Below are 16,326 nucleotides of genomic sequence, written 5' to 3'. Positions count from 1 at the left end.
ATATCCAAGTGCTGCACCCACTCTAGACTATATCAGTGTCTCTCTCACTCCAGTATCAGAATATGTTGGTTGGAAGGACAGACAGATAGCTCAGTGGTATAAAGGCTATGGGGCTTCCCATGTGACTCAGTCGGTAAAGAACCTGCCTGCAATGCAGGAGACTGCCTGCAATACAGGAGACCCAGGTTCAATCCCTGTGTCGGGAAGTTCCCCTTGGAGTAAGGAATGGCAACCCACTCCAGTGTTCTTGTCTGGAAAGTCCCATGGATAGAGGAGCCTGGCTGGCTAGAGTTCATGGGGTCGCAGAGCCAGACATGACTAAACCACTATACCACCTCATAAAGGCTATGATAACAGTAAACACAGAATGAAATGGAGATGTAGAGGAAAGATGTGCAATCCAAAATTGGGTCTGAAGGAACTAAACAAAGAAGGAGCTCTTAGAAAACAAGAAGTTCCACATCCCCAAACTGATCAGTCCTGGCCGTCGGACCTCAGCAGATGGGGTCATTCCTGTGAGCTCAGCCTTCTCGTCTTTGCTGAAGTGAGCAGGTCGGTTGTCACTGGCTTCTTTCTTCCTACTACAGAAAAAGTAAAAGAAACAGAAAAGTCCACAATGCATCCATAAGGCCAGTTAAGTGACAAGTAGGTGCCAATTTTTAAGAGTGAAAAGTGTCATCAAAATGTATATTTTAATGGCTCTATAAATTTCAAATAACAATAAGGGAGTTCTTTGTAGTCTTTAAGCAACAGTCTACATCAGGAGACATTTTTTTTCTTCACTTTCCAGAAAAGTATGTATCTAAGAAGACTTTAATAACACAAAAACAACATTTATCATCAAATTATAGCAAATCTGCCCAGCAGATAAAAATTACATTATGCTTAAAAATTCCTGATTTTGCTGAAGACAAAGCAGTATTATTTTACCTACATTTTGCTAAGATTTTCAATAAAAGCCAAATTTAATGAGGACTAAATTATTATTTCCACATAAAGCTAGTCTTGCCTGCATCTTACAATAAATTACCATGAAACTGAATTGGTGCTATTTTTAATTCTGCTATATGATTTTAGCTGACAGCCTGTTTTCTGTATATGTGGGAGAAAATTTTTCACCATTTTCAAAGCTCCTTTTGGATCATTTAACGCTCATGTCATTATCCTAAGGCCTAAATTTAGTGAAAGTAATAAAGCTTAAATTTAACCATTTGTTCAGTAAGTATTTATTAAGAGTCTGGTGTAAAGACCTCCTCTTATGCACAGGAATATAACTGTACTTTCCCCAGAATTCTAAACAGAAGTGATGGGAAGACACTCAGGAGTGGCCGTCCGTCTGTGACTGTATCTCTCCTTTGCAGGACTGCTGATTGTCAGTTTCCCTACAATCAATAAGCCCATTTGTCTCATAATTCACTCAGTTTAGTCTCTCTTCTCTACTATTTGTCTTGTTATTCATAAACATCTTTCAGCTTTTCTTTTTTGGAAATTGCCAGATTGCTCTATTTAACTAATCCTATACATAATTAAAATGTTATTTAGGTTTCTGTGCCAGAGAAAAGTTATTTATCTGAATTAAGAATTTGAGTATAGCTGCAGGCTACCTGAAAAAGACATGTAAATGAAAAAGCATTTCCACCATGAAGAGGAAAATGCAGAAAACGTTTTAGAACATTTTCTGCCTTTATTTCTCCACGAAGAAATTTAATTATTTACACACTATGTGTAGAGCGAGAAAAAGAAAGATAAAACAAAGACAAAAGGCACTGAATTTTATAGGAAAATAATTATTTAAAAATGCAGTGGGTTGAGATTATTGCCTTTGTATTTAATCTGCTCAGTTCTGTGAAAATAGAAAGGTGAAAGTTAAGGTTAACTGGGAGAAAAACGCTAGTTAAATAATGATGGGACAAAGTAAATTAACATGCAATAAAAGATATTAAAGGACTTCAATACAGAGCATTTGCCTAAGAAAGAACAAATAAAAAGCACAGCTATAATTATTTGAAAGGTGACCATCGAAAACAGATTTTAAACCGCAAAGCCTTGTGTAATTCTCAAACAAATGTACTTGTCTGCAACAAAACTGTTAGATCAAGTGTGCAGACTACAAAGGTGAATACTTTTGACATGACGTGAACGTTTGGGGCTGATCTAACTGAACCAAACACAACCCAGAAGAGGACGGACAGAATGCCAGCTGCTTCTCAAACTTGACCGTGACCTTGGGGCTGAACCGCGCTGGTCACGGGCAGCAGTGTGGCTCCTGGACCCGCCTCTCCATTTCAGTCCTGGCCACCGTCCATGCAGCCTGGTTTCTCCAGCACATCCGTGCAGACACACAGACACACAATGCTTACTCATAGTCCGACACAAATGCCTCACGCACTCACATACTGATGCACAGAGCCACGGACCCACTCATCACTCACACTCTCACAAATCCTCACACACGCATATTCATATGCACATGCACATAGACTGATAGACACTTAGACACACTCACATGCACTGATACACACTCACACAAAGACACACACCCTCCCTTTCCCGCTTGCCCTGCAAGTCCCTCAGCAGGTTCCCTGCTCGCTGCTCAGCCCATGTCCTGGAGCCCCAGCTCCTCCAGGCTCAGCCACAGCCCTCAGTTTAGTTCAGTTCAGTTCAGTCGCTCAGTCGTGTCCGACTCTTTGCAATCCTATGGACTGCAGCACGCCAGGCCTCCCTGTCCATCACCAACTCTCGGAGCCTACTCAGACTCATGTCCGTTGAGTCGGTGATGCCATCCAACCATCTCATCCTCTGCCGTCCCCTTCTCCTCCAGAGTCCTCAGAGAGTCTCAGAGATTCAGACACAGCTGAGGACCAAACAAACTGGGACGAGAGACCTCCAGTTTCAACAAACTCCCAGGAAATCTTGATGATGAGACTCCTAGGACCACACGCTGTGAACCAGTGGGCCATGAGACCACAAACATGTAAAGGGAACGTTGGCGCAAGGGTGCTTTGTCATACTTAACACTTTTATTTTCACCCCAAATACCATAGTGGATACTCTTCTTTCTGTCTTTGGGGTCCTGGAAGTACTAGCGGGTAGTCATGCAGATGAGGTGTTAACTGCATGTGACTTCTCTGGTGATTTAAAGTATTGTAGTTTGGAGAAACATTCAAAACATTGAAATGTAAAAAGAAAAAGCTGGAGTCATGTTGTCTCCCTTCCCAGAAATGTCAAGGACTTCTAGAGACACATCGTGGAAATTGGCTTAAGATTTTGGTCGTTGTTAGAAAAGTTTTCAAAACTTTCATAAATTATTTAAGTCAAAACTCAAATACCTAATAAAAATTAGTTTCAATATGTGCTGTTGTTGCTTCTATAAATTTTTTCTATGAATGCTGGCATTCTGTTGCTAGAAGAAAAAAGGTTTTTTTTAGAAAGTTGTGCATCTCAGCAATGCCTTCTTGTCATTATAGTAGCCCTGGGCTTCCCTGGTGGCTCAGTGGTAGAGAATCTGCCTGCCAATGCAGAAGACACAGGTTCAATCCCTGGGTTGGGAAGATCCCCTGGAGAAGGAAATGGCAACCCACTCCAGACTTCAGGCCTAAGAATTCCATGTGTAGAGGAGCCTCATGGGCTACAGTCCATGAAGTCACAGAGTCAGACACACGTTAGCAACTAAACAACATCATAGAGTGATTGGGAAGGATTATTTTCTTGATTCCTGAGGAAAAGCCCACCTCCCAAACCCGGCTTCTGACTCCTCTTGAGCAAGGAGACAGTCCACGTGAGAATCTACTTTCTCCTTGACATAGGCAGCCACAGTAACACCACAGAGGACCAGCCCTGAAGGGTACTAACCATAACTTTTGCAAAGAAAAATCATTTTTGTGATTGGAACATGGGAACTATTGTTTTTATGAGAATAGTACTCTGTGGGAGATTGTGTGTTCTTTTACTTTCTAACAATATTCCATGGTCTTGATAAAAGTAGAAATAAATGACAAATTTGGCTTGACATCTCATTGGTCAAACTCGGTCCTAAAGCTAAGGCAGAGTGACCCAGCATAGGGAGAAAGTGTTAGCCAGGTTTGATGGCATTGGCTATGGAGCAGAGAAGTTGGTGCTCAGATTCCTAGAGTCAGGAAACCTTGTCACAGATGACGTTATTATGGGGATTTAAAATGCCAAGGCAAGCGCTGGAAGGTCATCCGCAGAGAGAAACAAGAGCTTTGAAGGAAATCTATATTAAATGGCTCTAGTACAGATTTATGCTACATGAAAAAGTCAAACGTTCCCCTTTTATCTAGACCATGGAGTATTGTTAGAAAATAAAAAGAACCCGCAGTCTCCCACAGAGTTCTCTTCTCTGGGCAGATCTCAATGGAAAGCTCTTATTCAGTGTCTGTGAATCGATTTGGGGGCTTGGCCCCAAATTTCTAACCTCATACTCTTTTGGATCTCTGCATATAAAAATAGTTAGAACACTTTGCTTCCAATTCTGTCTTGGTGCTGACCCATGCTAGGATGTGAAACCAGGTATGCCACTAATCCTTAACCATCTTGCCCAGCTAGGTCTTATATTAGGTTCAAATTCATCCATGTTTGTGGAAGCATTTGATACTACAGGATTCTGTGTAGGTGTGAGATACTCTCGTGTTTTCAGCAAAGGAAAAACACAGATCCAGAGAAGTTGCAGAGTAAAAGCAGTGAAAAGAGAGTGATCTAATTAATATCTTTAGGCAATTGGAGTCTTCTAAAGGGGAAAGTTATTTTCAATATCCTATTCCTAATTTTTTAAAGTAAGGATGGCCCACTTCTGATGTTTGTAGAAACAAAAGTGGTCACGTTCTTTTGTTGATCTGTGATCCACTGCAGTTCAGAATGGCTCAAAGGTCAGACCTTCCGTCTGCACAAACCAGTGTTACATTCAGGAAGACATTCACGCGTTTAGTCTAGTTTGACGTTTTCCAGCTATCCACTTCCATATTTTTATTTTATATTTAATTAAATATTATATACTTCATAATTTTTATATTTAATATTTAAATTAAGTAAGTTCTCTCCCCAAACTAAATCAATCTAAGGTATACTGGATAGTAAGCAAATCTTCTCAGTCTGTTCTTTATAAATAAGATAAATTCTATGCATGCTAAGTCGCCTCAGTCGTGTCCGACTCTGTGCGACCCCATAGACAGCAGCCCACCAGGCTCCTCTGTCCACGGGATTCTCCAGGCAAGAATACTGGAGTGGGTTGCCATTTCCTTCTCCACAATTATATAGGGATAGCTTAAAATATCTTTAAGATACAATAGATACAATGTTATAATGTCAAATCATGGGCAACAATTGTGGAGATTGTTTTATTTCACTTCTTGAATATAGCTTTCTAGCTTCCTGAAGGTGGGTTTTTACGGCTCACCGCTTGCCTGGGTAGTTGGTTCAGGAAGTGGTCGTCTCCATCCTTCCCAGGCAGCCTCGCCTGACTCTGATGGCCTGCTTCTTTTCAGAGCTGGAGGCTGAGGAGTGGTGCAAACACCTCTGCATGGAGTGCCTGGGGACCCGGCTCAATGACATCAGCCTTGGGGAGCCTGATCTCCTGGCGGCCGGCGTGCAGAGGGAGCAGAACGGTAAGTGTGCGGCTCCCTCCTTCCCTTTAAAGTGCACGGGGAGTTGTTGAACTTTGAAACGGAATGGACCTCAGAAATATTTTGGACCAATCCTGTTTTTAAAAAAATTCAGTTTTAATTGGAGGATAATCGCTTTACAATATTCTGTTGTCCTCTGCCATGCAGCAATGTGGATCAGCCACTAGTATATATATGTTCCCTCCTGCTTGAACCTCCACCCCCCCAAGCCCCCACCCCATCCCACCCCTTCAGGTTGTCACAAAGCACCAGGTTGAGTTTTTGGGACAATCACCCGTATTATACAGCAACTTCCCATTAGCTCTCTATTTTACATATAGTGATGAATATGTTTCAATGCTAGTCTCTCAATTTGCCCCACCCTCTCCACCCCCTACTGTGTCTAAAGTTTGTTCTCTATGTCTGTGTCTCTGTTTCTGCTCTGCAAAAATGTTCATCATTACTGTCTTTCTAGATTGCATATGTATCCGTTAATATACTAAATTTGTTTTTCTCTTTCTGACTTGCTTCATTCTGTATAATAGGCTCTAGGTTCATCCACCTCACTAGAACTGACTCAAATGCATTCCTTCTTATTGCTAAGTAATATTCCATTGTATATATGTGCCATAGCTTCTTTATCCATTCGTGTTTGTTGGACATTGAGGTTTCTTCTAAATCCTAGCTGTGTAAATAGTGCTGCTATGAACACTGGGGTACATCAGACCAATCCTTTTTAAAGCAAAGTATACTGATCAACACATGTGTCTCAAGACTGCATACCACCTAGAAAAATGCTAAGGTACAGCCCAGGTCCCCTACGTTCTTGCTCTGTGACATTGCCATTTATTTCAATAAATAATCAATATATTAACTCACTGTACATAAGGTTTTGAATGGACAGTAGTCCTACATTTCTTCTTAAAGCATTGTCAAAGATTTGGAGTCTAAATAAACAATCTTGGCTTATGTTGTTTTTCAGTAGATTTTTAGGGAATGTGGAGAATATTATATCTTTGCTCAGGATGCCATAACAAAATACCATAGACTGGGTGGCTTAGACAACAGGAGTTAATTCCTCACAGCTTTGGATGCCGAGTTCTTGCTGTGGACCCATGTGGTGGAGGGAGAGAAAAGGCTGTCTCCTGTCTTCCCTTAGAAGGGTGCTAATTCATTATGAGGGCCCCATCCTCATGACTTCCTCTAAACTTAGTTACTCCCAAAGCCTCCATCTCCTGATCCTATCATCTTGGGAGTTAGGGCTTAAACCTATGAATTTATGGAGACACAGTTCAGTCCACAGCATCAGTTCACTTCAGTTCAGTTGCTCAGTCATGTCCAACTCTTTGCAACCCCATGGACTGCAGCATGCCAGGCCTCCCTGTCCATCAACAACTCCTGGAGTTTACTCAAACTCATGTCCATCGAGTCAGTGATGCCATCCAATCATCTCATCTTCTGTCCTCCCCTTCTCCTCCCGCCTTCAATCTTTCCCAGCATCGGGATCTTTTCCATGAGTCAGTTCTTCACATCAGGTTGCCAAAGTATTGGAGCTTCAGCTTCAGCATCAGTCCTCCCAATGAATATTCAGGACTGATTTCCTTTAGGATGGTCTGGTTGGATTTCCTTGCAATCCAAAGGTCTTTTCCAACACCACAGTTCAAAAGCATCAATTCTTCTGCACCCAGCTTTCTTTATAGTCCCACTCTTACATCCATACATGACTACCGGAAAATCATAGCTTTGACTAGATGGACCTTTATTGGCAAAATAATGTCTCTGCTTTGTAATAAGCTGTCTAGGTTGGTCATAACTTTTCTTCCAAGGAGCAAGCATCTTTTGATTTCATGGCTGAAGTCACCATCTGCAGTGATTTTGGAGCCCGCAAAAATAAAGTCTCTCACTGTTTACACTGTTTCCCCATCTATTTGATGAAGCGATGGGATTAGATGCCATGATCTTAGTTTTCTGAATGTTGAGTTTTAAGGAACTTTTTCACTCTCTTCTTTCACTTTCATCAAGAGGCTCTTTAGTTCTTTGCTTTGTCAGAAGGATGGTGTCATCTGCATATCTGAGGTTATTGATATTTCTCCCGGCAATCTTGATTCCAGCTTGTGCTTCATCCAGCCCAGCGTTTCTCATGATGTACTCTGCATATAAGTTAAATGAGCAGGGTGACAATATATAACCTTGACGTACTCCTTTCCCAATTTGGAACCAGTCTATTGTTCCATGTCCAGTTCTAACTATTGCTTCCCGACCTGCCTACAGATTTCTCAGGAGGCAGCTCAAGTGGTCTGGTATTCCCATCGCTTGAAGAATTTTCCATTTGTTGTGATCCACACAGAGTCAAAGCCTCTGGCATAGTCAATAAAGCAGAAGTAGATGATTTTCTGGAACTCTCTTGCTTTTTCAGTGATCCAATGGATATTGGCAATCTGATCTCTGATTCCTCTGCCTTTTCTAAATCCAGCTTGAACATCTGGAAGTTCACAGTTCATATACTGTTGAAGCCTGGCTTGGAGAATTTTGAGCATTACTTTGCTAACATGTGAAATGAGTGCAGTTGTGCAGTCGTTTGAGTATTCTTTGGCATTGCCTTACTTTGGGATTGGAATGAAAACTGACCTTTTCCAATCCTATGACCACTGCCAAGTTTTCCAAATTTGCTGGCATATTGAGTACAGCACTTTCACAGCATCATCTCTCAGGATTTGAAATAGCTCAACTGGAATTCCATCACCTCCACTAACTTTGTTTGTAGTGATGCTTCCTAAGGCCCACTTGAGTTTGCATTCCAGGATGTCTGGCTCTAGGTGAGTGATCACACCATTATGATTATCTGGATCATGAAAATCTTTTACGATAGTTCTTCTGTGTATTCTTGCCACCTCTTCTTAATATCTTCTGCTTCTGCTAGGTCCATACCATTTCTTTATTGTGCCCATATTTGCATGATAAGTTCCCTTGATATCTCTAATTTTCTTGAAGAGATCTCTAGTCTTTCACATTCTGTATTTTTTCTCTATTTCTTTGCACTGATCACTGAGGAAGACTTTATCTCTCCTTTCTATTCTTTGGAACTCTGCATTTAAATGGGTATATCTTTCCTTTTCTTCTTTGCCTTTTGCTTCTCTTTTCTCAGCTAATTGTGAGGCCTCCTCAGACAACCATTTTGCCTTTTTGCATTTCTTTTTCTTGGGGATGGTCTTGATCCCTGTCTCCTGTACAATGTCACGAACCTCCGTCCACAGTTCTTCAGGCACTCTGTCTGTCAGATCTAATCCCTTAAATCTATTTCTCACTTCCATTGTATAGTCATAAGGGATTTGATTTAGGTCATACCTGAATGGTCTAGTGGTTTTCCCTACTTTCTTCAATTTAAGTCTGATTTTGGCAATAAGGAGTTCATCATCTGAGCCACAGTCAGCTCCCGGTCTTGCTTTTGCTGACTGTGTAGAGCTTCTCCATCTTTGGCTGTGAAGACTATAATAAATCTGATTTCAGTTTTGACCATCTGGTGATGTCCATGTGTAGAGTCTTCTCTTGTGTTGTTGGAAGTGGGAGTTAGCTATGACCAGTGTGTTCTCTTGGTAAAATTCTGTTAGCTTTTGCCCTGCTTCATTTTGTACCCCAAGGCCGAATTTGCCCATGATTCCAGGTATTTCTTGACTTCCTACTTTTTCATTCCAGTCGCCTATAATCAAAAGGACATCTTTTTTGAATATTAGTTCTAGAAGGTCTTGTAAGTTTTCATAGAACCATTCAACTTCAACTTCTTCAGAATTGCTGGTTGGGGCATAGACTTGGATTACCGTGATATTGAATAGTTTGCCTTGGAAACAGAGATCATTCTGTCGTTTTTGAGATTGCATCCAGTACTGCATTTCGGACTCTTTCGTTGACTATGATGGCTACTCCATTTCTTCTAAAGGATTCTTGCCCACAGTAGTAGATATAATAGTCATCTGAGTTAAATTCACCCATTCCAGTCCATTTTAGTTCGCTGATTCCTAAAATGTCGATGTTCACTCTTGCCATCTCCTGTTTAACAACTTCTGATTTCTTACTACACTTCCATACTACACCTGAAAGTGAAAGTGAAAGTTGCTCAGTCATGTCTGACTCTTTGCGACCCCATGGGCTATACAGTCCATGGAATTCTTCAGGCCAGAATAATGCAGTGGGGAGCCTTTCCCTTCTCCAGGGGATCTTCCCAACCCAGGGATCAAACCCAGGTCTTCTGCCTTGCAGGTGGATTCTTTACCAGCTGAGCCACAAGGGAAGTCTGTACTACACCTGAGGAAGTACAATGCATGAGAACTCAGAGTGTGGATAACAAAACTGAGGTTTATGTATCATATTACTGCACTGTTCTCTAACTTAACTTTTCTGATGTCTCAAGAATTTATGCTGCATCTTCTTGTGTAAAGCCTCTGAATAATGAAATCAGAGTAGTGTAACAAGCTTTTTCCCCTCCGTTTTAAAAACTATCATCACTAGAATATCTAATGGTATGAAAATAAAGTTTTCATAAATAAATATTAGAAAGTTTCCAATGTTATTAATTTCTAATGACTCATGTTTTTGAAAATAATGAGGGATATTGGTGAAGCTTGACACTAGTTGTTAGAAGAAATTCTGGAATAATCTGTGGTTATACACTAGAGAGCACAGGTAAAAAAGCGTCAGGATAACACTGATGGTGATTTCGTTATAAATAATAATATTCTGATAACATAGATACACATATGGAATACACATGTGTATTCTGATAATAATATTCTGATATCTCATAGACCATTAAAAATCATCACTTTTTGTTTTTTTGCTGAACTGAGAAAAATGTTCTCCCTCCACTAACTAATCATGAATATATACAGGCGCAAATTTTGCCCATGTTGCTAGTTTCAGAAAGTCACGGAGGCATTCCTGTGACTCTTTTTCTAGCTTCCTTTTGATATTTCAGTTTCTTTCCCACACTTTCTTGGATTTCATCTCTCTGACTTATTTTCTAAGAACTATGCTAAGTACAGAACATCCATAATCATATTACTTAAAATATGCTGCTTATTCTCAGTTTGAGAGAAGAAGGAAAAAAAATCTTTACCAATAAACATTCGTCAAGTACTACATACAGAAATATGAAGAAAGTGAATAAATAAGGCCTGTGGGTGGAATCATTGCTGTGTGCAACTTGTTTGGTGTGAATTATATGCTTTTACCTTAAAGACCTAGGATTGTATATGGTTCCTATCCAAGTATATAATGTACTCTTTTGATTATTATAATTTTTATTGCTGATTTGATAATAATGTCAAAGTAATTTACCTACTATACAAAGGTAAAATTTTAATATAAATTTTTTAGGATAGGAAAAACACAGAATTAAATAGCCAGAGCTATGTAAGAAGCACAAGCAGATTTAGCCTACTAAGTAAACTCTTTAGGACAAAACTTGAATGTGGGCTGTACCCCTTAAATAGATCAGGTTCCTTAGTCACTTCTAATTTCAGTTTGCTACCGTGTGAAAATAAACCAATACTGATTTATGGTGTTATCCTGATGGTTACAGGGGATAATATAAAATAAAGACTAACTCATGCTTAGATTTAAAAAAAAAAAAAAGCACAAGTCTGTTTGTTTAAACCCAAGTAAAAATAAAGAAATCAAAAATTAATTCCTGCATATAGTTTAGAGAAGACGTAAAGTTATAATGTCATCCAATGGTTTTTAAATAATCCTAAATTCATACAGAGGGTTATATGTGCTTTTAGTAAAGGAGGACGTAGTGTTTGACCCATTTAAATGACTTCCTGAAAGTACATGGTACCCTAAAGGAAACTGGCGGGCATCACACACACACACACACACACACACACACACTCACACACATACTCACACACACATTGAGACACTTCCATATTTAGCTTTCAAAGGAAAATCTTAGCTGGGAGGATTTCCTTTCCCCAGGAAACACCTTCCATGTGGGTGAATTTCTCCCTGACTCCAAGGCCATGGACATAGCCATTCCTTCCATCTCTCCCAGTCTATATACACTTTCTTTAAAATGCTTCGTCAAGTCCAGATAACAGCACTTTTCTTCCATTTCTTCTGGCCCATGAAAGTCTGGCTACAAGTTTGTAAGATAGTGATTTATACCATAGGACAATGTGGAAGGCATAATTCTCAACAGAATGTCAAAATTGCGGCCTCAGCTATTGGTAGCTCAAAAATCCCAGTGAATATGTGTGTCCATGCTGCCAGGACCCACACACACACACAGACTGGCACAGGTTGTTACTGGCATTCCCCAGTTCTGTCACCTCCTAATCAATGGACCTCTTCCAAAAAAATGATAATCCCATTTCAAGATCCGCCCTGAAATAACTAGAAGTAATCCATAAAATCTCATGCTGAAGACTAAGAGTGCTCATTAGTCGACATGAACCCTCTCCCTTGAGCCCTAGAATTGCTTTAGGGAGACACCTGTTTGTTAGACAGGACACCTGTTCATTTTACGACATGAAGGGAAAGTATTTGTTGTTTTTTAGCTAATGCAGGTGTTTTTTAAAATAATATAATCTTGTAAATCTGACCTTCCACAGTTTTCAATCATAACACCTCTTCATATAAACAAAACTTTAACTTCCTGATACATGCTTGAAGTCATTAACACATTCAGATTAGAATCATTCCTTTATGAAAGATTTGTTATTACAGATTCAGGGGTTTCTCCTTGAGGCATTTCAGAGTTAAATTCTACCATTTCTATTTCATCAGAAACATTATTTTAACATTTTATCAATGATGGGCTTGGATTCCATTTGAAATTACTCCTAAGCGATGAGAGGCACATGTGTGCAGAATTGATGTCATAAATTATTGTATCGTTCGTGGCTCACGGTGGTCCTGTGGGGTCCCATCACCAAGAGAAGACCCACTGCTCAGTCCCGACCACAGCATATTTCTTGACATTCGAAATTGCTACTTGCCCTTGAAGGTTTTCCTGACGCTTCAAACAGCTTGGTCTTATTTACTCTGAGACTAGCTAAGAATAAACATTTGTGCGAATTGTTTATTTATTCTCTAATTGGAGGAAAATTGCTTTACAATGTTGTGGTGGTTACTGCAGCACAACAGCCCAATTCAGCCGTAATTGCACACATGTCATCGCTGCTGGGCCGCCCTCCCCTCCCCACCCCGCCCCTGCAGACCATCGCAGAGCGCCCGTCTGGGCTCCCTGTGTTACACGGCAGCTTCTCACCAGCTCTCTGCTCTACGCATTGTGGTGCATATGTGTGTCTGTGCTTCCTTCTCCGTGTTGGTTCTTTCCTTCCCCGACTGTATCCACAAAGCCGTTTTCTGTCTGCATCTCCATCCCTTCCCTGCAGATGGGCTCATCAGTACCATTTTTCTAGGTTCCATATGTATGCATTATTAATATACTGGGCATGGTTTTGTTCAGTCGCCAAGTTGTGTCTGACCCTTCGCAACTCCATGGACTGTAGCACTCCAGGCTGCCCTGTTTCTCATCATCCCGGAGTTTGCCCAAGTTCATATACCCAGCAAATAATTTTTAAAGGTATAACATGTGTTGCTAAGATAAAAGTGGTTATTGATTAAGTTCTTTGCTTTAATCGTCTCTGTCTAGTGTTGTCAGCTGTTTTCCTATTGATTCAGAATCTGGCATGGGATACGGGAAAGTAAGGGAGGATAGCACGCCACACCCACCTACTCACACACACACACACACACACACACTTATTCTGACTTCAGATAACACTGCCACAAAAGAGTGCACATTAAGGGGACAATCTGAGCTTTACCTTCTTACAGCTTTCAGAATCTTCACATCGTTCAGCTGTATTTAAGATAGCCTATGCTGACCTTGTGACTGACCTTGTGACCTCCCTTGTGACTCAGCTGGTAAAGAATCCACCTGCAATGCAGGAGACCTGGGTTCAATCCCTGGGTTAGGAAGATCCCCTGGAGAAGGGAAAGGCTACCCACTGCAGTATTCTGGCTTGGAGAATCCCATGGACTGTATAGTCCATGGGGTCGTAAAGAGTCGGACACGACTGAGTGACTTTTTTTTTTATGCTGACCTTAGAAAATATTGTGGTACAGTGTTACAATCATATTTATTTAGAAAGGAGTCTCAAAATACATAATAGCAATCCTAGGAAACAAATGCAATGTATTAATCACTAATAGCAGAGGTAAGCATCACAACCAAGAAGCTAGCCACTTGTACGAAGTTCCTGCTGTTACAGTTGCAAGTGGATTCAAGGATCTGTTTTGTTATTCATGCAAGAGATCACCCTCCAGAACAAAATGGAGAAGTGACCTCAGACTTTGTCATCTGATTAATTTGGAGTCAGATTTGAGGGTTTGGTTTTTTCCCAGGACCAAGAGTCCCTGCTTAGAAATGGGCTAGAATTCTCATGAATTCCTACTTTTAGCCAAAGAACATGTGTATAACCTTTGTCTGGGAGCAAAACAGTATTCCAGTGTTGTTTATAAATTATTTACTTGGGTTACCCTAGCAACCATGCTCCCTACATTCCACTCAGACACCCTTGTATGTCATTCACTCATTCATTATTCATTCATCAAAGATTTTTGAGGCTATGCTGTGTGAGAACTAAGCTGAGGAAATGTGGTGGTGGTTTAGTCACTAAGTTGTGTCCGACTCTCGCGACCCCACGGACTGTAACCCGCCAGGCTCCTCTGTCCATGGGGTTCTCCAGGCAAGAACACTGGAGTGGGTTGCCATTCCCTTCATACAAAGTCGGGCCATTACTTTTAAGAAGCTCACAGAGTAGTAAGTGAGACAACCTCGTACCCACAAGGTGTATCAATCATTGTTTATTTTTCTGTTTCTTAAATGTTTTAAAAATTAATTTATTTGTTTTTAATTGGAGGATGATTGCTTTACAGTATTGTGTTGGTTTATGCCATACATCCACGTGAATCAGTCATAAGTATGCTGTGCTTTTGGTCATATAAAGAAAGCTTGATAGATTGAACTATGATGAGAAACCAGGTTAAATGACTCCTCATTTCACAGAAAACAAGCACAAATATACCCACACACAAAAAGAGAAAAGAAAAGAAGTCTCAGTATTCACTAATATCATTTTGGATACATCCAACTTTTGATGATTCGTTATTTTCCTGCTACAGTAAAACTATAGTGTAAAGCTTGAAAGTCAGACCCTTAGCCTGAGGAACATAAGTGGCCAAGCATAGTACATCATCAAGTTCTTGTCCACTTCTCATGAGCTCTGGGGCCAGGGTCAAGGGACTAAAGTACTCTAAATCTCAGATTCCTGCTCTTGAGGATGATACTGTTGGCACACATCCCACAGGATGGTAGTAAGGATTAAATACCACATGTAAAGCAAGTAGCACAACATCTACCAGCAAAGTCAGTGTTTCTCTAGCATATTGTGAATGTCTTCAATTCATTCACATCAAGTGCATGTTAAACAGGAGAATTCTGGGCCCCACCCACACCTTTAAAGTAAATATCTCTGGGGTGTGGGGCCAGATGTCTGTATTTTAATAACCCCAGGAACCCTAATACGCACTAAAGTTTGAAAACCCAGGGTAATAAACTATTGATTATAATTAGCTTCAGAACATCTACCAATAATTTTAGGAAAATCATTGCTAAAATGATTGAATGATTTCTTGCAAAGTTTCTTGCATTTCTTACACAGTTTCAAAGTTACTGACATAAATTTAATAACAACATCCTTGTATTACCTTCTTAATATCTGTCTACACTGTAGTGATAGCTCCTTTTTTACCTCCTGTGGGTTATTTATGGCTTTTTTCCCTCTTAATCGGCATCATCAGATATTAACTTATTTATTAAGCCTTTTTTCAGTATTATTTAAAGTGTATTAATTTCTGCTCTCACTCACTATGTCTAACCACTGTTAGTTGCTCCACCATTTTGTTTAATTGCAGGATTCTTTTTCAGATCTTTTAGGTGGATGTTTAGATTGTTAATTTTCAGCCTCTCACTTTTAAAATATATTTTGTAAAGTTCTGCATTTTTCTTTGAGCATAGTTTAAAATCCTAATTGTAGTAATAACATTCTCAGAGCTCAGATTATAATAAATGTTAAAATCAGAGCAGAAAATGGGGGAAAATGTTTTTAATTTCCATCTGCCATAAAAGAAAAATTGAAAATATTATCTCTGATTATAGACTTTGTAAATAAAACTTTTATTGCTTAATAGAGATTCAAATTACCCAAACGATTCAAGAAAAAAAATAGAAAACCTAAAATCCCTGTTTCCATTCGAGAAATTAAAATGAAAAATGTACAACATCCCATACACAAACTCCAGTCACATACTGTGCACTCTTGAATTCTATTTAAAGGAGAAATAATGTTAGTCCTATGCAAACTTTTTCAGAAAGCAGAAGAGGAGGGATTATTTCACAATTCATTTTATGAAGCCGCTATAACCAGATACTGAAGCCAGAAAAAGTCAGTGTAAGAAAATTGCAGGCAGATATCATTCATGAAAAAGTTGGCTTGAAACTCAGCATTCAGAAAACTAAGATCATGGCATCCAACCCCATCACTTTATGGCAAATAGATGGGAAAAAAGAATGGAAACAGTGACAGATTTTATTTTCTTGGGCACCAAAGTCACTGCAGACGGTGACTGCAGCCATGAACTT

At 39.9% G+C, this 16,326-nt stretch overlaps 1 protein-coding gene across 1 annotated transcript in view; it reads left to right on the top strand.

Annotated features, from left to right (window-relative positions):
- The window catches only part of DOK6 (docking protein 6), a 393,486-nt gene that overhangs the window by 219,794 nt on the left and 157,366 nt on the right, over positions 1 to 16,326 (top strand). The window contains exon 4 of the mRNA XM_043888767.1: positions 5,502 to 5,621. Within this exon, the coding sequence (XP_043744702.1) occupies positions 5,502 to 5,621 (120 nt within the window). The remainder of the gene's footprint in view (positions 1 to 5,501; positions 5,622 to 16,326) is intronic.

The sequence above is a fragment of the Cervus elaphus genome, chromosome 27, assembly GCF_910594005.1.
Source record: "Cervus elaphus chromosome 27, mCerEla1.1, whole genome shotgun sequence".
NCBI lineage: Eukaryota > Metazoa > Chordata > Mammalia > Artiodactyla > Cervidae > Cervus > Cervus elaphus.
This window is presented reverse-complemented; position numbering and strand designations above follow the sequence as displayed.